The 23,755-nt window shown below is 45.2% G+C and overlaps 1 protein-coding gene across 1 annotated transcript in view; it reads left to right on the top strand.

The window, feature by feature from the left end:
* Window positions 1–23,755, top strand: part of Sur-8 (leucine-rich repeat protein shoc-2) — a 293,723-nt gene that overhangs the window by 21,320 nt on the left and 248,648 nt on the right. The window contains exons 3-4 of the mRNA XM_068371791.1: window positions 16,111–16,340; window positions 16,643–16,956. Of these exons, the coding sequence (XP_068227892.1) occupies window positions 16,111–16,340; window positions 16,643–16,956 (544 nt within the window). The remainder of the gene's footprint in view (window positions 1–16,110; window positions 16,341–16,642; window positions 16,957–23,755) is intronic.

Here is a 23,755-nt window from a genome sequence, read left to right as displayed (position 1 = left end):
GATTACTGGATTGGACAAAGGTTTATATCCGGGTAGGAGGAAAACTTGCATATCCGCCACCGTCCCCTAAGAGCATGGAGTCCTCCCGCTAGGGGAAAGCATAAACCAATGCAAAAATGCTTGCATAAAGGAACAATCTATTAGAATTATCCCAGATAAATATACATAGTAAACGTAATGCTAAATCATTTCAAGTAAAATGACACAGGCGAAGGAGACGCAAGGTTCACAAGAACTAGTTTATTGACAAACAATAAAATAAAATAAAACAGGTTAGACAACAATTATACATATATAAAAGGAGGATAACCAATAAATAAGCATAAGCATGATAGTAAACAGAAAACTTGTTTATCTGAAAGAAAAACATTAGCGCCACTTTTAACATACCGAAGTATCAAAATCATAAAAGTCTGTATTACTAATCAGTTACATTAGCGTTGGAAACGCTTGGCACACATGTCTGCACTTATGCTAGGTTCACCTTTGAATATGGAACAGTCAATGTGGGCACCCCAGTGCCCTAACACTTAGTTTGTAGAACAGTTCGTAACTACACACTCACCCCGGAATTAATCGTCCCAATTAAATCCACTGTTCCTCTCAGAGTTAAACAGCAGGGTTAACGACACTACCCACTGCTACCACAGACCTCTTCAGTTGCTCCACTTGCTTCGCATAGTGACGAAAGAAAACTCTGGAAGACTTCCAGCCAGTGTATGAGCGAAGATGTTCGAAATCCATACTTTTAAAGAAATTTAAGGATGAGGCAACTTTCCTCGGATCGTGACCTGCGGGTGTACTGTCTGGATCCGCTCTGCGAATAAAACAGGTGATTTTCGCCCTAAGTTGTTTCAGTGATAAATTTGAGCCTGATGTTTCTCCCCTGAATAGTTGACCACCCCCTGAAGTCTGAAGTTCTACCAAGATAGACCTTTAGGCATTCCACTGGACATAGAGATGCATCTTCTTTCAGAGGGCAGATTCTCCAGGGACCCCACCTGTTGGTGGGTAACTCGTTCTTGGCAAGAAACGTAGGATCCGGAAACAGGTTCAGCTCTCCCCCATCCAAGAACTGAACACGACCCTCCTCTCTCGAGAGGGCTACAATTTCACTAACCCTGGCCCCCGACGCGAGTGCCAACTGGAAAATAACTTTTTGGGTCAAATCCTTTAAAGCACACTCCTCATTGTTCAACAGCGAAGCGAAATGAAGAACTTTATCTAAAGACCATGAAATGGGCTTTGGAGGTGCTGATGGTCTGAGCCTAGCACAGGCTTTCGGAATTTTATTAAAAATATCGTTAGAGAGGTCGACCTGGAAGGCATATAAAATGGGTCTTGTCAAAGCAGATTTACACGATTTTGTGTTGGCTGCTAACCCTTGACCATGGAGGTGGATGAAGAAAGAGAAGCAGAAGTCCGTCGAGATCTTTTGCGGATTCTTCGCCTTGACAAAGGCCACCCATTTTCTCCATGATGACTTGTATTGCCTTCAAGTAGATTTGCACTTATATTCCTCTAGGAAGTCTATACTGTCTTTCGAAATCCCGAAACGTTTTCTCACCGCTACGGAGAGAAAATCATGAGCTGCAGGTTCCCGGTTTTCTGTGATGAAGCGCAGACAGTCGACTTCTGAACTCGCTGGGTCAAAACTGGATCTGGTAACGGTAGACACTTCAGCCGTAGTTCCAATGCCAGAGGGAACCACACGCTGTTCGGCCACTTGTGAGCCACTGTTGCCGCTACTCCCTTGAAAGATCTCAGTTTGTTGAGGACCCTCAATAGAAGGTTGTGAGGAGGGAACAGGTAAATCCTGGACCATCTGATCCAGTCGAGGGACATCACGTCCACTGCTTCCGCCAAGGGATCCTCGTACGGGGACACGTAAAGGGGTAACTTCTTGTTGTCTTTCGTTTCAAAGAGGTCTATCTGCAGTTCTGGGACTTGACTCAAGATGAAGGAGAATGATCCTGCGTCTAGGGACCATTCCGACTCTATCGGTGTGAACCTGGATAGAGCGTCCGCTGTCACATTGCGGACTCCTTGAAGGTGAACTGCCGACAGGTACCACTTCTTCTTTTCCGCCAGTCGAAAGATGGCCAACATCACCTGGTTGAGTGGTGGTGACCTCGATCCTTGTCGATTCAAGCATCTCACAATCACCTCGCTGTCCAGTACCAACCTTATATGGATCGAGCGACGAGGGGAGACTTTCTTCAAGGTAAGGAGTACTGCCATAGCTTCCAGAAAGTTTATGTGAAATGTTTTGAATAGATTGGACCAAGTTTCTTGGGCCTTCTTCCGATGAGAATGACCTGCCCACCCCTCCTTCGATGCGTCTGTGGGAATAGTCAACGAGGGGGAGGTGGCCGAAGAAGCACCGACTTCTTTAGTTGCCTGACTTGGGACCAAGGCCTGAGAAGCGTACGTAGACGAAGCGGTACTGGTCTTATCAGATCTCTTCGCACGTTTGATGCATATCTTCTCCAAACTCAGGTTGCATCCTTTAGCTGTGCTCTTAGCACCGGGTCTGTTACTGAGGCAAACTGGAGAGAACCCAGCACACACTCCTGTTCGCGTCTTGATATCCTTTCGGAATCCAGAAGTCTCTTGACAGAACCAGCTATCTCCTTCCTCTTCTTCGCCGGGATGCAGAGTTAGTGTGACACTAGGTCCCAGTGGATTCCCAACCACTGGAACTTTTGAGATGGAGAAAGTCAAGACTCTTTTCTCTTGATCTTGAAGCCTAGATGTTCTAGGAACTGGATCACATGTAGGGAAGCTTGGAAACACACTGTCTTGGATGCTGCCCACACCAGCCAGTCGTCCATGTAGGCTACCACCTGGATTCCCTTTAGGCGTAATTGTTTGAGAGCTACGCTCGCAAGCTTCGTGAAGATCCTTGGGGCTATGTTTAGCCCAAATGTCATGGCTCTGAAGGCGTAGAGTCTTCGATGTAGCTTGAACCCTAGGTAGGGGGAGAGTTGACGATTGATTGGAACGTGCCAATAGGCGTCTGACAAATCTATGGAGACGGTATATGCCCTCTTGGGCAGTAAGGTCCTTATGTGTTGCAGTGTTAGCGTCTTGAACTTGCAGTTCACTATGAACTTGAGTGGCGACAAGTCCAGAATGACACTGAGTTTTTCTGAGTCCTTCTCGGGAACACAAAACAGCCTCCCGTGGAATTTAATGGACTTTACCCTTCGGATTACTCTTTTCTCCAACAGTTCTTGAACGTACTCCTCCAGAACGGGGGTGGAGTGTTGGAAAAATTGAGGGCACAGGGGTGGAGTGCTGTACCAGCTCCAACTCAGTCCATTCTTGAGTTGGCTGTGGGCCCAGGGATCGCAGGTCCACCGATCCCGAAAATTCTGAAGTCTCCCTCCTACCGGTATCATCTCACTTTGGCTGCTGTTGCCCTGAGGTCTTGCCTCCTTGACCGCGACCACCCCCTGAATCCCCTCCCCCTTGAGGGGCGTCTAGACGAACCTCTGGCTGCTCCTCTAGGCTTCGCTCGAAAGGTAGTTGACTGCTCTTTGAACGCTGGGTTAAATGCTGGAGACTGCGTCGACACGGCTTGGGGTACCCACTGGTACGTGGTCGGGGTTTGTGCCACCATATGGGGCACTGTAGGCATAGGAAGTTGTTGCTGCTGCTGCTGTCTGAATGGCTTGGCTGGCCGTGAGGGTAGCCTAGTCTTCTTAGTCTTCCTCTTTGGTTGGGGACCCTCATCCGGGGAAGACTTTCTCTTGAGAGATAGGCCCCACTTCTGGAGAAGGTTTCTATTCTCCGCGGCGGCCTCATCTACAACCTCCTTGACCGCTTCACTAGGGAAGTGGTCTTTGCCCCAAATGCTGGAGGAGATTAGCTTCCTTGGCTCGTGCCTCACCGCAGCCGAGGCGAACACGAACTCCCTACAAGCCCTCCTAGCTTTGACGAAGCTATAAAGGTCCTTCGTCACTGTGGCCAGGTGTGTCTTAGCCACTACCATAAACATTTCATTGACCTTGGGGTCACTTGCCATTGTCTCCAGAGTCGTTTGATGAGACATTGAGGCAGCAAGTCTTTCTTTTGTCTCAAGCTCCCTGCTCAAAAGAAAGTCAGACAGCTTTGGGAGGTTCTCACCGAACTGACATCCGGCAATATCAGCCTCCAACTTCCCGACTGAGAAGGTAAGATGGACGTCCTTCCAGTCCTTGTGGTCCATGGGTAGGGCCAAAGACAGCGGTTTACACTCCTCCAAGGAGGGGCATGGCTTACCTGCCTCGATTGCTTTCAGCACAGCCGTAAACCCTTTCTGCATAAAGGGGAAGGCTCTAGAAGGAGAGGACACAAAGGAAGGGTGCTTCTTACTCAAAGCAGGTACCTTTGAGTTTGTGAAGCCCCTCTCTTTCATCGAGCTTGACAGTAAAGCTTGAGCCTTAGCGTGGTCCAAAACTATGACCTCCTTCGGCTCCGTTTCTTCCTTTGAGGCTGGTTCCTTCCTTAGACGGACATAACAGTCCGGATAGGACTCCTTGCTGGGCCAGAATTCCACCTCCTCAAGGGGGACTGAGCCCAACTTCTTTGAAATGACGATTTTTCCCGTCGTCATAGGCATGTGCTCGGCATACCTCCAAGGGTTGGCATCTGAGCACAATGGAAGGTCTTTCACGCTGAGCTTCTTCTGGGGCCCACGTGATGCTGCAAGTCTCCGCATCTCCAGCTTCATTGCAGCAGCCTTCTCATTATTTTCCCTCTGCATCTGTTGGATCATTCCAACGATGGAGGAAAGGGTCTTTCCCAGCTCATCTGGGAGAGAGGACGATGTTGAGGGAATAGGTTCAGGGGCCTGAACCGGAGTAGCCGACACCTCGTCGAACTCTTCCTCTTCATTGTCTGGAGCCTGCTCTTCTTCCTGGTCTTCTGCCAGAAGGTCTTCTTCCAAACGCTCGGACACCTCCGACATCCTATCGTCCAATTGGATGTCCTGCAGGGCGTCCGCGACTTCAGCATCTACTGGGATCTGAACCAACGGTATCTCCGCTTGAGGCTGGGGAATCACTGCCTCAGCTGACGCCTTGGGGAAAAGGTAAGCCCTCATCTTCTCACTTGGAAGATATAGCCCAGAAGTGTTCTTCTGAAAGCCCCTTACCCAGGTACGAAGCTTCTCCCTTGCTGCGTCCCTTGACTCCGCCGTCTTAGGGGAATCAAAAGCCTCAGTAATCAGGTTTGTGCACACGGTACATACCTGCGGGTCCCAATGCCGGAGATCACCTTTGGAGACTGCGCATGCTGCGTGCCTCCTACACAAGTCATGTCCGCAGAAGTTCTTGCTGCGGACGTTGCAGAAAACGCTTCCACACTTCGGATGGTCCTCCTGTAAAGAGAAGAAAATTCCATGAGTATCAAGTGAACTACGTATCACTGGATATACATAGCTTAGCATAACTAAACTGGAAAGGAAAGACACACACTTGTATTTCCCGCACAGTCAATTGCTGCAACCTTCCAGATAATAAAATCGTATGGTTAATCTATTCTAGAGCAACCAATAAATAGTTTCCAGAGGAAACAGGTGTAGCTCACACCCAAATAAGTGATTTTAAAATGCTGGATAGTAGACAAGAAAGAACTCACTTTCTTTATCTGTAAGGTTACACCAAAGGGCTGTGCAAGACAACACAAAAGTGTTAGAAAAACTTGTGTTGTTACAAATACTATACTATAGTTTTCTCCCTACAGTATATACTATACTGAAAAATACTGGCTACAGTATAGAAGGTAATGTGCCGGTCGGCACACACCTTAACTAGTTCCAAAGTATACTACTTATAAACTATAAGGTGGAAGAACGCTGGTTCAAATGCGTGTGCCGGCCGGCAACTACACGAGATAGCACCCGGCTGCCGGCCGCCAAACGTAGCGGCCGGCAGAACCTCGGTGTGTTTCTATTGCCGGCCGGCAGCTAAACAACAACAGCACCCGGCTGCCAGCCACTAATCGTAGCGGCCGGCAGAACAATGGTGTGATATATAGCCGGCCGGCAAAGGTATACAACCAATGCCGGCCGGCAGCAAAAGAACCAGAGAACTCTGACTGCCCGGCTGCCGGCCACTTAGGCCGGCAGCCGGGCTAGGGTACAAACACTAGAAGAAAAACAGAATGGATGCCGGGATAAGAGACTGTACTGCCTCGTAGCCCGGCAACCCGAAAGAGTGCACATAATACTTTCTGGATGTATTCTGGTAGCTTACGCATACCAGAACGTCCAACCAGATGACCAAGATACTGGACCTCGGCTTGAACCCAAGAACATTTCTCGAGTTTTATCTTGGGTCCGTGCTTCTGGAGAGTAGCCAAAAATCGTTCTACCAGTTTCAGGTGTTCCTCGAAAGAAGATCCAAGTATCAAGATGTCATCAATGTAGACAACCACCTTGGCTTTTGGGAACTCTTGGAGAATACTCTGCATTTCTCTCTGGAACACTGCAGTTGCATTTTTCAGCCCGAATGATAAGCGTCTGAACTGCCAGTGTCCTAAGGTGGTAGAGAAAGCCGTGTATTCTTTATTGTCCTCTGCCAACGGTAACTGGTAGTATCCACGAACCAGGTCAAGGGGTGTAAAGTATTTGACTCCTTGAAGTCCAAATACGGAATCGGCCATGTTAGGCATCGGGAACTTATCAGAGACAGTCACCTTATTCAGTCAACGGTAGTCCACACACAACTGTATACTATTGTCCTTTTTTCGGACTGGAACAATGGGTGTAGACCAAGGAGAGATGCTGAGCCCACTAATACCCAGTTCATGCAACTCCTTGCACTGTTCCTCGATGGCGTCAGCGACAGGTTTGGCTAATCGTCAAACTCTCTGATAAATGGGCGTCTCGTCATACAGGTGGATGCGTATTGGTGTGCTTGAGCACTCTCCCACATCATCATTACCAGTACTGATGACTGGAAGATGACGTCGAAGCATTTAACAAAACTGGTCCTTCTGAGAAGAGTCCAGTTTGTCGGAGATAGACAGATTGTCCATCTCTTCCAATACAGTGAACCCTCGTTTATCGCGGTAGATAGGTTCCAGACGCGGCCGCGATAGGTGAAAATCCGCGAAGTAGTGACACCATATTTACCTATTTATTCAACATGTATATTCAGACTTTTAAACCTTCCCTTGTATGTAGTACTGTTAACAAACTACCCTTTAATGTACAGAACACTTAATGCATGTACTACAGTACCCTAAACTAAAACAGGCACAAATATTAAAGGCGATTTTATATCATGCGTTTCCTAAACACGCTAAAAAGCACGATAAAAAATGGCAACCAATGTTTTGTTTACATTTATCTCTGATCATAATGAAGAAACAAACTGGAGGTAGAGCTTTGCTTATTACCCAGACATATTTCCCATACTTTTCCCTTAGAACTACATCACATCTTTGTACTTTAGATATATATATATATATATATATATATATATATATATATATATATATATATATATATATTTATATATATATATATATATATATATATATGTGTGTGTGTATATATATATATATATATATATATATATATATATATATATATATATATATATATGTGTGTGTGTGTGTGTGTGTGTGTGTGCGTATATATATATATATATATATATATATATATATATATATATATATATATATATTTATATGTATACACATATACATACCTACATATATACATACATACATATATACATAAATACATATATACATAAATACATGCATACATATATATATATATATATATATACATATATATATATATATATATATTACTGTATATATATGGGTTATGGAAAAAATCCGCGAAGTGGTGAATCCGCGATGGTCGAACCGCGAAGTAGCGAGGGTTCACTGTATGCTCGGTTCAGGAGTCAGGTTACACTCCTGTGCTATTGGGCAGGATAGATGAGCATCCACCATTGCCATGGTGAACACCTTCTCCAAGAGATTGCCCTTCTTGATCTTGTCAGTTTCTTCAGATGAACCCTTGATTAAAACTGAGGCTTTTCCATCTTTCAGTTCAAGGATGCCAGGGATTGCTGTAACTTTCCTTGACAGACCAGAGGTTATGATGTTGCCATCAAAATACATTTCCGGCCAACAGTTGGTCGGACAAGCAGGGCACCTAAAAGAGGTGTCAAGTCCCTTAGGAAAGTTTACAGTAACTGGAATAAGTACTGGCTCAATACTGGCAATCCTCATTGAATCGGCTGCGTGGACCTCAAGTGCGTAAAGCACTTGCTGACAACAGGCTCCACGTATCTGGACGTAATACTCACAAAGAGGCTCTTGGGGAGTACTGCCAACGCTCAGCCGATTTCGGGCTCCGTCAACTATCACCCCATTTACTCTCAAGAACTGGTAACCAAGCACTCAGCCACAGTCGCTGAAGGCACTACATGGAACACACCCGGGGCGAATGTCATTCCATGCAGTAGGGGTCAACAGTACCTAGGGTCTTAGGTCCTGTTTGCCCTAAACCCTTCAGACCAATGGTGTTGGGTACCATCTGCAGCTGGTAATCCTGTACTACTCTCGATGACAGGAGGTTGACCTCAGCTCTGGAGTCAATGAGGGGAGAGCATCCAACGCTCCCGATGGAAACTCAGACATCTTCACTGGGACAACCATGAGTGGTATAGGAACCAACTGCGCCAGGTTAACCCTACGAAGGGTTTTCAATACAGCCTCAGTTCCTGCTTCGTCCCTGGAAGGAGAAGCTCTTGACTGTGTAGAGGACAGGTTATCACTGGCCAATCCTGAAAGAGCCATTGGAGGTGCAATGACCTTTTCAGGTTGAGGGGTAACCTTGGAAATCGAGATTTCCGAGGCTGCCTCCGGAATACAGTGAACCCTCGCTACATCGCGGTTCGACCATCGCGGATTCACCACTTCGCGGATTTTTTCCATAACCCATATATATACAGTAATATATATATATATATATGTATGCATGTATTTATGTATATATGTAGGTATGTAAATGTGTATACATATAGATATATATATATATATATATATATATATATATATATATATATATATATATATATATATATATATATATATATATATATATATATATATATATATATATATATATATATATACACACACACACACACACACACACACACACACACACACACACACATATATATATATATATATATATATATATATATATATATATATATATATCTATATATCTAAAGTAGGAAGATGTGATGTAGTTCTAAGGGAAATGTATGGGAAATATGTCTGGGTAATAAGCAAAGCTCTACCTCCAGTTTGTTTCTACATTATGATCAGAGATAAATGTAAACAAAACATTGGTTGCCATTTTTTATCGTGCTTTTTAGCATGTTTAGGAAATGCATGATATAAAATCACCTTTAATATTTGTGCCTGTTTTAGTTTAGGGTACTGTAGTACATGCATTAAGTGTTCTGTACATTAAAGGGTAGTTTGTTAACAGTACTACGTACAAGGGAAGGTTTTAAAAGTCTGAATATACATGTTGAATAAATAGGTAAATATGGTGTCACTACTTCGCGGATTTTCACCTATCGCGGCCGCGACTGGAACCTATCTACAGCGATAAACGAGGGTTCACTGTACTAGGAGCACGCACCCTAACACTCACACCCTTCTTCGATGTAGCCCCATCTTCTACATCGAAGGCCTGGTGTTTAAAGCCCTATGATACTCCTCAGTTCTTGACTTCCTGGGTTTTGCTCCCTTGCTCCTCCTCTTCTTCTCCACAGTCCGAGAAGGAGCACTGGACTCGCTTCCACTTCGGGTCTCCCGGCTACTGGTCGTTCCAGAATAAGACGAAGGGGTTGGAGTACCACTCACCGATACTGCTCTCCACCTTGAAGGAGTCTGGACAGAGATGGTCTCCCTCCCAGGGGTGCGGGCATTAGTCGTCTTCTGGACAGGTGATCCGCTTATAGGCAGCGCCTGTTGTCCACACTGTGCGACATGATGGTTAGACGAACCACAGCGTAGGCACAGGTTGAGGCGTCTGCGACACTCGTCCATAAGGTACCCTGATTTTCGGCACCTTGCACAGTACCTCCTCTGGAATTGAGGAGACCTATCCAGGGTGCGCGATGGTGGTAGGCGTACTTCCACAGGTGCAGGTTTGGGGACAGGTCGAGGAGGAGTGCTTGAATACGCTGTGTCAGGTCCAGGCGAACGGCTGGGGGCAGCCATGGCAACCCTGTTGGCATACGTGCCATGCCATGACTGTCCCACACGACTGATGGCCAAATCCTCTGCCTTCTGGCTTCGCTGACGGGATGCCTCGTCGAGAACACTCAACAGGTGTAGAACATCCTGCCAAGTGGCTTGACGACCAGCGGAGACATTAATGGTGGCCAGAGACTGTTCCAGACTACTCGCAGCTCTGCTTGGAACAGTTCATTAGAGCTTCCGCCTAAGCTCCCTCCTGTCCAAACTACAGCGAGGATAGGCCGACCTGTACAGGGAGGCCAACCGGATGGCCTAGATTTTCAGTAGTTCGCCCTCGCCACAGGTGGCACTGCTGAACCAGGCCTTCCTGCTCGCATCACGCCTTTCTCGGGCTTCTCGGCATCAGTCGAGGAGGCGTTCCTTCATGGTGGGGTATGAGAGCTTGGGGACCCCCCCATGGCAGAGAACACCTCCTGGATTTTTCCCTTAAGAAATCTTCTGACATCAACGGTCCACTGGTCAGAGCTTCCTGTGGTATGCTTACTCGCGCAGTAGGCCTCAAAATCCTTTAGGAATCGGGCAAAACTCTGGCCAGTTTCCAGCTGGAAGATTCCAGGCTTGGGGTTCCTCCTGGAGTCTAGGACCTTAAGCAGATCAGACAGACTGCGTTCTGTCTGGAGGGACTGGACGTGGTCTGTGGAGACAGTGTCAACTGAGCTGACACTGAGACAGGAGCTGGAAGTGTCACTACCAGAATCTTCACTGGTAGACTCCTAGGATGATGATGTCATTTCTGGTATGGCTGGTCTGGTGTTGTCCTTAGCTTGGCGCCTGTCCTTTGGGATGGCCCCTGTCTTGGCAAGAACTGCCTTGGCTGTAGCTGCTGGAGCCTTTTCTGGCCTACTGGCTTTGGCCGGGTTATCAAGGAACAGCTCCCCTAGTCTACTGGCTACAGTCTCTGGTGGACTAACGGGGTTAGTTGCCGGAACAGGCGAGAAAGCAAGCAGTCCACTTGGAACAGGAGACTCCCAGAAGTCTGGTACAGTGGGGAGTAACGGTGTGAACCCTTGAGGGGGCTGGAGACCTCCAATCACTGGCTCTGCTCCAGTTACTGGGATTGCCAGACCATTGATATTTGGCCAAGCTGGGGACGTAGAAGGAGCACTGGTGGTCACAGTGTTTGTGACCCCAGTGGCAACGTGGCACGTTGACGACGGCTCAACGGTCTTCAGGACCGCCACTTGAAGTGTCAGGGACTTGACCTGAGTTGCTAAGTCACTCACAATCTTGACCAGACTCTCCACATCCCGGCTCAGGCTCTTCTTAGCCTTTCAGCACTTACTTGATGACGATGCCATACCTAAAGGTTGGTGTTTCCCGGGTCTGGGCACCAAAAATTATGTAGTGTTTTGCGGACTGTGGCCAGAGGTAGCACCCGAACTGCCTAGTGTCCGAATACCGACTACACACTAACATTCACTACACAAAAAATATACATCAGTGGATTACCAAAAAAAATCTGGGTAAAAGGCAAACAATCAAGGATGAACTGGGCACCACCCCTTGATTTTATACTGGGCAAGGGGACCCAGCAAGATCCTTACTTCATTATCTTCCCTTGCCTTGCCTGTTTCTTCCTGTACACTGATGAGTGATTTAAGAATGTCCTGCTTCATGGTAACTTGATTCAAAATTACGAGTAAATGAAACTAGATTGGTCTTATCACTGACCTAGGTGGTAATATATTGATACAGTGTGTTTATGGACAGTGTTCCTGCCAAATCTGAGAAGTTACCTTGAGAATCCTAAAGTTTGTTAATGTTTATGCATTATTTGCTTTTACACCATGGCGGCGATTGAATTATTTAGACATTGTAAGCTGGGGGATTTAGAAAAAGTAACCACGCCCTGTTCCCTGTATGGTTTGAAGGGGCAACTAGAATTGGAGAAGTAAAAATATAAGTGGAAGGGTACTGCATCATCCTGCACCTGTTTATGTTGCTAGTCAACTAGAATTGAAGACTGTAAACCACAGGTTTGCTTGGGGATTTTAGATTGGTCGCATTAAATGGGGAATAGTATCTTTTATGTGAAAGAAAAGATTTACACTGAATTTTTGGGTGAGTGTGACTTTAAAATCAAGAGGGGCCTCAGAAAATTATTATAAATGACCTCACCTCTTATCCATTTTTTTTTTTGGTGTAGAATAACCATGACAATACTGTGTATCACTGAGGATTGTAAAAAAGTTTTTTGTCTTTCTGACATATAGGAAAAATGTAAAGTCAGGTTCAATGGGTAACCTTGTTTTATAATCACTTTGATCTTGGGGCATGCTACTTGTATTTGGATGTATCCCAAATAGATACACGGTTATAGGTTTTTTTTTTTTTAAACAAATAAATATTTTTCCTTGTTTCTTATGAAGACAGAATTTCATTCAAGAACCTTTCACCATTGTGGTGTCCCCTTCTCAGTCACTGTTTTTTTATAATAAATGTTCCCTTTCACCTAATGTTCTGACCTTTACTTAAACTTGAAGCTATCTAGCCTGAAATTCAAGGTATTCACTTATACTGCTCATTTTTCCCAGAAATGAATCGGTGGTCACACTACATGTTTTTACAGCAAGCTCGAGGCAAGGGAAGATAAGGAGGAAGTAAGGATCTTGCTGGGTCCCCTTGCCCAGTATAAAATTAAGGTGTGGTGCCCAGTGCCCAGTTCATCCTTGATTGTTTGCCTTTTACCCAGATTTTTTTTGGATAATCCACTGTTGTATATTTTTTGTGTAGCGAACGTTGGAGTGTGGTCGGGATTCGGACACCAGGCAGTTAGGGTGCTACCTCTGGCCACAGTCCACAAACCACTACAGCGAAAAATCAAAACCGCGAAGTAAGAAACTGTGATTAACGAGGTCTGACTGTACTTGGATAATTATATGCAAGCATAACCAAAATATTGAGAGAGAGAGAGAGAGAGAGAGAGAGAGAGATTGATTGATTGATTCATAGTAAGCATGTAGAGGTTGTTTTAGTATACATTTGTTCTACCTTCAAGGATTTTGAATGTCTTTATTAGCTCCTTAATCGTTGAGTTTGTAGATCAAATAAATTCAAACTTTCCATTCTCTGTCTGTATTCAAATTCTCTTAGCGTGGTAACTAATGTTTTGGCCGTAGCCTCTACTGCTTCTAGTCTTTTTATCCTTCTGAGTACTTAGAGCCCAGAATTGGACTCCATATTCTAGATGTGGTCTTACTAGTGATGTGCACAGCTGCAGTACTATATTTTTATTTCTGTATTTTGAGTTTTCTTTTTATGTAACCTGCTAGTTTCTGTTCTTTCTTTTCAACTTTTATGCTCTGTTTGGTAAACTTTAAATCTTTGGTTATAATAAGGCCAAGATCATCCTCCTTTTCCACACTTTCTATTTTGTTACTTAGCTGTGAGTATTCTGTTTGTGGGTTACTGTAACCTATGTTCATAACTTTGCATTTCCCACAGTTGAAAGGTATTTTCCATTTTCTGACACATCATCCCAATTTAATTAGATCATCTTTTAATGCTCTTACATTTTCTAATTTCAGAGCGTATATGCCTAGTTTAGTATTGTCGGCAAATTTGGCTAGTCTACTAGTTAATCCTAAATATGTCTTTAATGTAAATCAGAAATAGTAATTGGCCAAGGATGGATCCTTGAGGTACTGAGTTTGTAACAGATGCCCACTCAGAGGCTTCTCCATTGGTTATAACTCTGTTTGCCAATCTTTGATCTATTCAGCTGGTTCATCAGTGATGCTTATTGCTCTAATCATCCTTATCCCCTCCTACGCCTATTGACGTTAAGGGCCTCAGTTGGATTTTGCCAGTTGTTTCAATCACGAGCTCTGAAATCGATACATCTCCATTCATCATCTACTTCAGGCTTTTTAGTCCTCACCTATGTAGGCCTGGGTCTTCCAACTCTTCTAGTGCCTTGTGAAGCCCAGTTGAAAGTTTGGTGGACTAATCTCTCTTGGGGAGTGGAAAGAGCATGCCCAAACTGTCTCCATCTACCCCTCACCATGATCTCATCCACATATGGCACTTGAGTGATTTCTCTTATAGTTTAATTTCTAATCCTGTCCTGCCATTCAACTCCCAATATTCTTCTGAAGGCTTTACTCTCATCAACTTTTTATGAGTGACTTTGTCAAAAGCTTTTTGAAATTCTAGGTATATGATGTCAATTGCCCTGCTTTTGTCATATATGCTAAACATGTGGAAAAATTGCAACAGATATCTCACACAGGATCTCTTTAGTCTAAAACGATGTTGGAGGTCAATCAGAAGATTGTTTTTCTCTATATGTTCTACTATTGGGTCTACTGTAATTGGTTAAAAAATTTTGCAAGGCACGGAAGTTACACACAGGTCTGTAATTTCCAGGTTCTTTTGCTCCCTTCTTGTAGATTGGAGGAACATTACCTAATTTGCATCCATGTTGCAACTTTTCTTTTGTTGGCTGAAAGTGTTGCAAGGCACTGAAGTTATACACACAGTTCTGCAATTTCCAGATTGTTCTTTTGGTCCCTTCTAATAGATTGGAGGAACATTGCCTAATTTCCTTCCATGTGGTGCCTTTTTTTTGTCTGTCTTGTGGAACATTTTGTAAGTGTGGGGATATCTCCTCTTGTAGTTCTATGATCTCTTTTTGATAAATATCATCTAGGCCTGGTGCCTTATGCTTAACTGAATCCCTTCATTTTCTTTTTGACATCTTCCATTGAATAGGTGATTCTTGTTAGTGATTGTGGCCCTATATATTTGATAGCTGGTTTGGGAGGGTTGCTGATTCTTCCCTAGTGAATACAGTTGTGAAATATGCATTCTTCAGTTTGGCTTTTTCCAAATCATTTGTTATAAGATTACCCTCTTGTCTCCTAATGGGCTAATGCTGTTTTTAATTGGTTTTCTACTAGTTTACATATGCAAAGAAATTCTTTAGGGTTTTATTTACTAGCTGAAGTCACTCTTTTCTCTTCATTAATCTTGGCATATCTAACTAGGTTACAGTATCTACATTCGTGCTTAACTTTTTATGTTCGAAAATTTCACCAAGTGGGGTCTGTGGACCCATTAATTTGTTTCCTTTCTCTGCTTCTTATTGCATTAGCTATTTCTGGTTAAAAATTTTGGGTTGGGGTGGGAAATGCTATGGCAGAAATTGAGAATGTGCAAATTTATGACTGCGCCTACATAGAATTTAGACGATTGCGTGAACATTTGTCAGAGCAAATTTTAATATCATGGTAAATGTTAATCAAACAGAGCTGCTGGAGAAGACTCAATATAAACATCACGTAAGTATAAAAATAAGTTTTATTAAAATATTGTTATTTAGGTATAGATAAAAATATTGTCTTTGGAATAGCATTTCCAAATGAGTATGTCTCCTCTTCTGTCTATAGAACTATATGCCTATCACCTATTCAATCTTTTTTTTTTTTTTTTTTGTTAGTCATATGCATTTGATTTTTTAAACAGCATTTGTTCATAGACATTTGATTTTTGAAATATTTAGCATTAAGCTATGAACAAATTTTGTCACCTGAGCATTTCTGACATTAAATGTCTTCACCTTGAGGATATCAGCACAACTTTATATTCTGGCTACACTTGATCTACTCTACAATCATTGTACTGCCCACAATTATACTATATATGCTGTGTATGATATTTCTAGTAGAAAGGTATTAAGGATTGGACATGTAGTATGACTTTTATTGTAATTTTTGTCAGTGTTAAACAGGAATTCCCAATAAGGTTTTTCATTATATAGTAAATATTTACAGATTGAATTGTAAATTGAAATGCTGACTTCCTGATTTTCAGAACTTGATAAACTTGTCATTAAGGGAGAATAAGATAAGACAGCTTCCCCCTGGTATTGGCGAGTTAAAAGGCCTAGTAACATTAGATGTTGCTAACAACCACCTGGAGCATTTATCAGAGGAGATTGGCAATTGCACCTGCTTGCAAACTCTCCATTTACAACACAATGAACTACTGGATTTGCCACACACTATTGGGAACCTAAAAAATCTCATTTGCTTAGGACTCAGGTAATGGACCAAGATCATGTTGTATTTGGTATCTATGTTGAGGGTCAACTTTAAAGTTAAGAGGAAGTACAGTAGTAGTGTAAATTTCTGTGGTTATGAGGATCGTGGTCGTTTATAGGGATGGTCTGTCCATTTGTATATCCATCAGTGTATCTAATATTTTTCTGAATGTAGGTTAACATGCTATTAATTAATGCATGTGTGTAATATCAAAAATTAATATAGTCTGTAAAACATATAGTATGGCACTCATAATTAAGTAAGTGTTTGGGAAATAAGATTTTCAATAATTTCTTTTGCAGGTATAACAGGCTGACAACAGTCCCACGATCACTAAGCAAGTGCATCCACCTGGATGAGTTTAATGTAGAAGGTAATCAGATCTCCCAATTACCAGAAGGCCTACTTAGTTCTCTCTCCAACCTTTCTTCTCTCACTCTCTCCCGTAATTCATTCAGTTCCTATCCAGTTGGGGGTCCATCGCAGTTCACAAATGTGCATTCCATTAACTTGGATCACAACCTTGTGGATAAGATCCCATATGGTATCTTCTCTCGAGCCAGTTACCTTACCAAGCTCAACATGTATAATAATGCGCTCACTTCGCTCCCACTCGGTAAGTACTTGGTAGTTTTGTATTATATTCTCGTGTAATATGAACCATTTTTTTTACGTTTGAAAGCAACTAACCTAATACAGTAGAGAATAAGAATATATGGTTAGGAAGAAACTTTAGGAAATGTCATTTGTAACTAGATTAGAAGTTTCATAATCAAAGCTATTAAAATCCATAATTTTCGTGTGAGTAAAGCCTTTAATGTGTTATACTGTACCTGTAGTGAAACTCTTGTTTGTTCCGTAACTGAAATACAAACCACGCTACAGTGATACCTCGGTACTCGACCATAATCCGTTCGAGATCCGTGTTCGACCTCCGATTTGTTCGAGTACCGAATTTTTTTTCCCCATAAGAAATAATGGTATATATTCTATTCCGTTCCCAAGCACTCGAACAGGCCCAAAATATTAATAAAACGTGTACCTAAACAACAATAATTATCTAAATGTGTATGAAATTGGTCAGAAAATCCTATAAAACAATTTTAAACCATTTACTGTACTAAAATAAAACAATTTTAAACCATTTTCTGTACTGTAGTGAACATACCTTTGAGCAGCGGTTCGATGGCATACAGGGATGGATGTGGAGAGGATGGAAGGGGGAGGTTACTGCTTGGAAGGAGAGTCCCCTTCCATGATGTGGCGGGGTAGTTCTCCTTCAGGAGTTGTTTCTCTCTCCAATGAAAGGGTGGGCAGATCTATTTCAGGGGTTTCTTCTCTTCTTTGTCTCTTCTTTGGAGGAGAAACAGGCTTTGATGTAGCAGCTTTCTTTTCTTTTGTGAAAAACTGGTCTATTGTTAATTGTTTCTTCCTCCTCTGCAGTATTCTTCGAAAATGATACATGACACTATCATTAAACATATGCACTGCCCGGTTTGCTACTGCAATTTCTGGGTGGTATTTTTCAGCAAAAGCCTGCACATCTGCCCACTTGGAACAAATTTCATTGATGAGAGAACTTGGAACATCCTCCCTTACCTCATCCTCTTCTGAAGATTCCTGCTCCACAATCAGATCCTGCTGCTGTTGTTGTTGCAGGTGCAACAATTCCTCCACAGTCAACTCGGTAGAATGGCTTTCTACAAGCTCATCAATATCATCCTTGTCGACCTCAAGCCCCAAACTCCTGCCCATGACAACAATTTCCTCAACGACATCAGTGTCATCAGAAATTACAGGGGTAGCAGTGCTTGGACCCGCCTCTGGTTGGAAACCTTCAAACTCCCTCTCTGTGACACATGATGGCCACAGCTTACGCCAGGCAGAGTTCAATGTCCTATAGGTCACACCTCGCCAAGCTTGGTCAATCATGTTAACAGAGTTGAGGATGCTGAAGTGTTCCTTCCAGAATTCCTTTAGGGTCAACTTCGTGTCACTGGTCACTTCAAAACACTTTCTGAAAAGGGCCTTGGTATAGAGTTTTTTGAAGTTTGAAATGACCTGTTGGTCCATGGGCTGGAGTATGGGAGTAGTATTGGGGGGCAAGAATTTGATTTTGATAAAGCTGTATTCTTCTTTCAAGTCATCCTCGAGACCTGGAGGATGTGCAGGAGCATTGTCCATAACCAGAAGACATTTCATTGGCAAGCTCTTTTCAATGAGGTAAGCCTTAACCTGGGGGGCAAACACTTCGTTTATCCACTCAGTAAAGAATTGTCTTGTGACCCAAGATTTAGTGTTCGAGCGCCACATAACTGGTAGTGCACTTTTACAAATATTATTTCGTTTGAACACCCGGGGGTTGTCCGAGTGGTACACTAACAAGGGTTTGATCTTGCAATCGCCACTTGCATTTGCACACAGCAACAATGTTAGCCTATCTTTCATTGGCTTGTGACCTGGCATCTTCGTCTCGTCCTTGGTAATGTACGTATTGGCTGGCATTTTCTTCCAAAATAACCCAGTCTCATCACAATTAAAGACTTGTTGTGCGATCAAATTTTGTTCATTTATGTACCGATCGAATTCCCCCACGTATTTATCGGCTGCAATTTGATCCGAACTAGCTGCCTCCCCATGCCTAGTAACACGATGAATACCTGTTCTATTACGAAACTTTTCAAACCAACCCCTGCTCGCTTTAAATGTAAATGAATCACTTTCACTGGTACTCGGACTTTTCTTCACTAATTCTTCATAGATATGCAACGCTTTTTCACAAATGAACGCTTCACTAACACTTTCCCCGGCCAACTGTTTTTCTTTAATAAATATTAAAAGCAACTTTTCCATCTCCTCAATCACTTGTGGCCTTTGCTTAGTTACCGCCGTAACTCCCGTTGCAACATTCGCCTTCTTAATCATTTCTTTATGCTTTAAAAACGTAGAAATGGTCGACTTCGCCATTCCGTATTCTACCGCTAAATCGGACACTCGTACACCATTCTCATATTTCGCTATAATTTCCTTCTTCAACTCGATCGTTGTTCGCACTGTTTTCCTCTTCTCCTTCCCCTTAACACTCATTACTTTCTTGGGACTCATTATGAAAGCTAAAAAAGCAATTAAAAGCACTGAAAATCACTAAATCACAACGAATGCTGATCGCGCGTTGTCTGAGTGACGCTCTCGAGAGAACTGATGCTTCCCGAACAAGCGAGAGTGGCCGAGATGGCGCGATCATCACAAAGCCCATGCGGTCGTCACGTGTTCGGCTGGTCGAGTACCGAATTTTTGGTCGAGCACCGCAGCAAAAATTTCTCGAAAATTTTGGTCGAACTCCGAATTGTTCGAGTATAGAGTCGTTCGACTACCGAGGTATCACTGTATTTACATTGGGTTTACCTTTTAGCGTAGCTGAAACGGCGAGCCATTAGAATTTAACGAGGGTGTATTACCCCCGCCCTAGTTAGCGGGGGCTAGGGGAGTGGTAGCTAGCTACCCCCCTCCCCCCCCTCACACACCGGTGAAGCTCACTTTCACTTTTGGCTCGGACTGGGACAGACGTCTCTGTCTTTGTCCTCGCTTGGCAGCCATTGTTTGTTTTGTCTTTACTTAATCACTTACTTTTCTTTTACTCAATATATATGTAAACATTTTTTCATGTTTATATATATATTTGAGTATAGAAATCAGTAAGTTTCCTTTTCAGAGTTGTGTATGTAGTGTACAATATCTCCGTGGAGCCCTCGGCAGTTTAGGCCACCACGGTGTAATTTTATGGGTTGCGATCGAGTTTGACTTCGGTCTTTCTCTCTCTCTCCCTTGAGGTCGTTCACCCTTTTACTACGTTACTACGCCTGTGTTGCTTCCTTCCCGTGTGGGGGGGGGTTGCTACCCCGTACGTTTTGTCTCAATTAGTTTATGAATCTAATTGTATTTGTTAATTTTTCAGCTTTGTAGAACGATTCCTTTCGGGGTTTTCGTTCTTTCTTTAGTGTTCATTCATTTTTAAATTACATAATTACATAGTTACATAATTATAATTGTTATAATTCTGTTTTGATTACAGCTCTCCTTCCGTGAGTGTAAGTGGTTGTGAGGGCACGTGCCTGTTGTGTAATTCTTGTGTTCCTTTCCCTCGGGATTCCTCTTCGGAGCCTTCCCGGGGGAATGAATGTGTACTAATGATTTTTGTTTTATTTTTTTACAGCTACCGATCTAGTTCGTTTCTGTAATATGACAACGGTGTGAGTTGTCTTGTTGGGGCCTGGGGATTCGGCAGTTGCTGCCTCCCCTTTGGATTTTCGTCAGGGGCGTGTCTCCTTCTACTGGAAGTACTCCCGTGACGATTGACAGCTCTCCAGTTCATTTTAGAACTCTCAGGAGGCTCGCCTCCTTGGGTGGGTAACTTTCCTTCCGAGGGAAGTTTTCCTGTCCAGGCTTGAGTTTTTCCCCTTTTGGGGGGTTCTTCTCTTGCCTTTTTTTTCGTGCGACTATGCTCTTGGTGCTGAGTGGTCGCACCTGCAGTTTCGCTCAAGGGGCTGGGCAACTGCAGGAGCCCCTCTTCGGAGGATTGCTCCTTTTCGGTCACTGGCTGACCAGTCTCTTCTACGAAGTGTTTCTCTTTCGTTCGCGAGAGAGTACACTCATAGAGACTCCTCTTCGGAGGATTCTTCTGCTGCTGTTGCTGTTGGCCACCTTCGCCGTAAGGCTCACCGTCCGCCTCGTCGTAAGGGCCTCCCATCTTCCTATAAGGGTGCTAAGAGGCGCCTTTTTGAATCTCCGTATGCAGCCTACAACTCCTTCTTCTTGATCTTCCGCCCCTGGTGCAGATGGACAGCAGTCTGATCTCGTCTTCCGACGGGCAATGGTCTCTCGACGGACAACGGTCTTCCCGACGGACGACAGTCTTCCGACGGTCATCAGTCTCCCGGCCGACGGACAACGGTCTTCCGACGGACATCAGTCTCCCGACGGACAACGAGCCCTTCGGGGCAAAGGGTTGCCTCCCACGGGGGTTCTTCCCTTGCATGTCAGGGTTCCCCTGCGCGCCCTTCTGCTGTGTTCAGTGTTAGCGCACAGGCGCTCTCCTGCTCATCAGCGCTCTCCTGTTCGCCAGCGCTCTCATGATGATCATCTCTGCTGTTCCTGTTGGTTCCTGTTACGCGCCGTGCGCCCACGTTCGCCCTCGCGATCTAGAACTTTGGTTCAGGTCTGGGTCAAGGACTCTTCTTCTACGCGTTGCCTTCTGCTCGCCAGCGACCTTACACGCGTCAACGTTCACCTGCTCGTCAGCGATCTCCTACGCGTCAACGATCGCCATCGTTCTGCCACGCGTGTCAGTTCCTCTGAACATCATCAGTAGCGATCTAGCGCTCGCCTGCTGTGGACCACGATCTCCGGTAGCTGAGTCTTGCCGTAGATCTTCCTTTCTGTCCTTCTGTGCGCCAGCTTTCTTAAATCGCCAGCGCACATCTGCGCGCCCTTCTTTGCCACGCACCGATGGGCGCCAACGGTTTTCTGACCGTCTAGGATCGCCTGATTAACAGCTTGCTTCAGCGCTCACCTTCCTGATGCACCTGCGCGCCTTCTGTTAGCGCGATGCGCGCTAACCATCACTAGTCTCTCTCACGTTGGCAATCGCCTACGCGCCCGCGCGATTCTTCACCTGCGCGCTAGCGTTTTGTTAACGCACCACCGCTCGCCAACGCGCCGTCGCTTGCCGACCCGCCATCGCTTGCCGACCCGCCATCGCTTGCCGACCCGCCATCGCTTGCCAACGCGCCTTCACTCTCCTACGGGCTATCGCTCGCCAGAACGCGCCATCGCCCGCCTACACGTCATCGGTCTTCCGACCGCCCGCGCTCACCCGCGCGCCCACGTGCCTGCACGCTTACGCTCATGCGCGACCGGGCACATGCTCTCCAATGTTCGCCCACGCGTGAACCACCGGTATTCCATCACGCGTGAACCAACGGTATACCATCGTGCGGACGGACGGTGTTCCGTCGCCCGGACCGACGGTGTTCCGTCGCCCGGACCGACGGTGTTCCGTCGCCCGGACCGACGGTGTTCCGTCGCCCGGACCGACGGTGTTCCGTCGCCCGGACCGACGGTGTTCCGTCGCCCGGACCGACGGTGTTCCGTCCCCCGGACCGACGGTGTTCCGTCGCGCGAACGTCGGCTTAATTCTTGCAGTATCTATTGCTCGCCGACCACCAGCTCTCGCCCTTCCTACCGCGATCGCCCTCCTTCTGCGCTCCTTCGGTCACCTTCGTTTGCGTTCCTGCGTGACCGCGCATGGGCGCTTCCACGTTCGCCCACGCGCGAATCATTGATTTACCATCACGCGAGCGCCAGGGCGATTGCGACCGCGATTCCCATTGGGGTTTCGCAGCATGGCCAGCCTGGCGAGTCTTCTGGAGCGTATTTCCAGAACACGGCCTCACCCCGTAAACGCAGAGCATGGCACATGCAAGAATAAGAAGAATCTTCAGGGAGGTCTGAGCAACACTCTTCTTTCCAGAACCTGGGTTAGCCCTTCCCCGTCATTCCCTGGAAGGGTTTTTGGCGGGGGCTTTCCGTTCGAGATTTCTCCATCGGCCAAGGGGTGACTGTTTACCCCTTCCTCTTCTCCATCTCATGAAAGGGGCTTACCAGGTCCTTTTCCTCCTCGGTTACGACCCGAGGTTTTGTTCAAGGAAGCTACAGGAAGGTCATGGGTACTTTCCTCCTCTCGGGCTCAAGCACCTTGGCGTTTCGTCGTCAAGTATCGAACTTGCGGGCAAGCTCGATGTTGGACCATCTGGACGCAATGACCGAGGGCTTCCTTTCGGGTGTCTCATCGGCGGATGTCGACAACCTCAGACACCCTTCCATCCTTGAGAAGAGTTTGTTTGTGCCCAAGGACAGAGACATAGACAGCGGCTGTGCGGAGGAAGTCAACTTCCGTTTTCACTCCTCCAAGGCGCTTTCTTCCAGACCTTGCAGGGCTCCAGCGCCTCTTTCTTTCAGCCACGTCGGCCTAAGTTATCGGACCGGCTACGACAACTGAGACAAGGTGTCCAATTGCAGTTCCCTCCTATCAGGAACAGATGGCACGGGAGGCTCTCCCGGGGGGGGCATAGTCCTAGAGGGAGTGGCAGAGTTCACGAACTCTAGGATTGGCACCCCCCCCCTTGCAGGTTTCACGCTGGGAGGATGGCTAAAGTTACTCATCCGGATGACAGCTTCCCGATGCCCATTCCTGCACGATCTCTGTGATCAGCCAAGGATATCGCGCCTGTCGTCTCTGTCAGCGAATTCAGTGTCTCTGAACCTCTATGCCATAGAGTCGGTAAGAGTTTGCCCGTTTGAGCAGAATGATCCATGCCTTAGGAGAAGGTCCTCCATAGGATCGTCGACGGCTTCAC

The sequence above is a fragment of the Palaemon carinicauda genome, chromosome 4, assembly GCF_036898095.1.
Source record: "Palaemon carinicauda isolate YSFRI2023 chromosome 4, ASM3689809v2, whole genome shotgun sequence".
Classification (NCBI taxonomy): domain Eukaryota; kingdom Metazoa; phylum Arthropoda; class Malacostraca; order Decapoda; family Palaemonidae; genus Palaemon; species Palaemon carinicauda.
Note: the sequence above shows the minus strand (reverse complement) of the source record. Positions and strands in the feature narration are given on the sequence as shown.